The sequence below is a fragment of the Aphanomyces astaci genome (genome assembly GCF_000520075.1).
Source record: "Aphanomyces astaci strain APO3 unplaced genomic scaffold supercont1.591, whole genome shotgun sequence".
NCBI classification, from domain to species: Eukaryota; Oomycota; class Saprolegniomycetes; order Saprolegniales; family Verrucalvaceae; genus Aphanomyces; species Aphanomyces astaci.
In genome coordinates, this window is record NW_009798854.1 from 1 (window position 1) to 1,145 (window position 1,145).

General features: G+C 45.8%; 1 protein-coding gene across 1 annotated transcript; it reads left to right on the forward strand.

The window, feature by feature from the left end:
* Positions 1-41: 41 nt before the first annotated feature.
* H257_19433 (hypothetical protein) lies at positions 42-1,076 on the forward strand (the record flags this gene model as incomplete). Its single annotated transcript, XM_009848577.1, has 3 exons — positions 42-151; positions 217-382; positions 996-1,076. 3 exons carry the CDS (start codon positions 42-44, stop codon positions 1,074-1,076), a joined length of 357 nt encoding a protein of 118 aa, XP_009846879.1.
* Between the last annotated feature and the right edge of the window lie 69 nt (positions 1,077-1,145).

Sequence of the window (1,145 nt, forward strand, 5' to 3'; positions counted from 1 at the left end):
ACGTCCGACTCGGCTCCGTCCCACCAACTCCACGGCCACACATGGGCCGACTACGCAGTCCACGCCACCGCCGTGGCGCGCCGCTTTCAGTCCCTGCATCTTCGCGTCGGCGACGGCGTGCTGTTCCAAACCCGACGCAATTCTGTTGCATGTACATATGTCTGTCGTCTGTCCATCCCTGTGGCCACCGCGTCTTATGGACATTCCGACTACTAGGCACGTTTGTGAAAATGGGCGTACTCGGCGCCGCGAACCCCATGAAGTCCAGTACATCTGGAACTGCATGCCGTTCAAGTGGGTGGTCACGGACACCGCCGCCGACTTGTCGTTCTACCTGGCCTTGCCTGGCTTGGAAGGCATCTTAGTGTTGACTCACAACGAGGTACATATTGTGTGGTCGTTTGTATGGCTATCACACTATTTGAAGTTTCACACTATTTCTTTATAATACGGGCATGTGTGCAATCGAATTCGCATCGATTCTCGTCGGAGTAGTCGTCTTTACATGTGGTTCAAAAAGCGTTGGATAGTACTCGCGATGGGAAATGAATCCAAAACATATTAAAAATAGATTATATTTTTAAAAAATATTTTAGATGGGAGCTTTTTGTATCGAATTTTGTAAAACACTTGAAATGGGGTTATCCCACTAATGGAAGGTATGTTCACCCCACTTCGTTGTAATATGGGGTGTTGTGGAAGCGGATTTGGCTTATATATATATATTCGATCCTCGCAGTTTGGAATAAACACAAACAAACTTCAAGTATAATATTTTAGGCTAATATGGTGAATATGATACTCCAAATAATTAACAGTGGTAGAAATCCTTAAGGTTATTCTGCTTAATTTGCATGGTATTCAGCTTTCCTTAACGCTTTTCCTGTCTTGCCTGTCGCGCAGTGTATCAATCCGCCGTATCAATCCACCGTACTGCAAGTGTTACTTCACGTTGTCAATGTGGATCTACATCCTTTGATAGTGCGATACAGTAGTGTTTTTTTCTGGCAAGAATGTCGGCCACGCTGTTGGATATTTACGACGCCAAGGATGACTCGTCCATCCTAGCGGGTTAATGAAAAGAGCTGGATGTACGTATGCTGTACGCATCCCAACCATCCATTTGGTTAACCGTATTTGGTGTG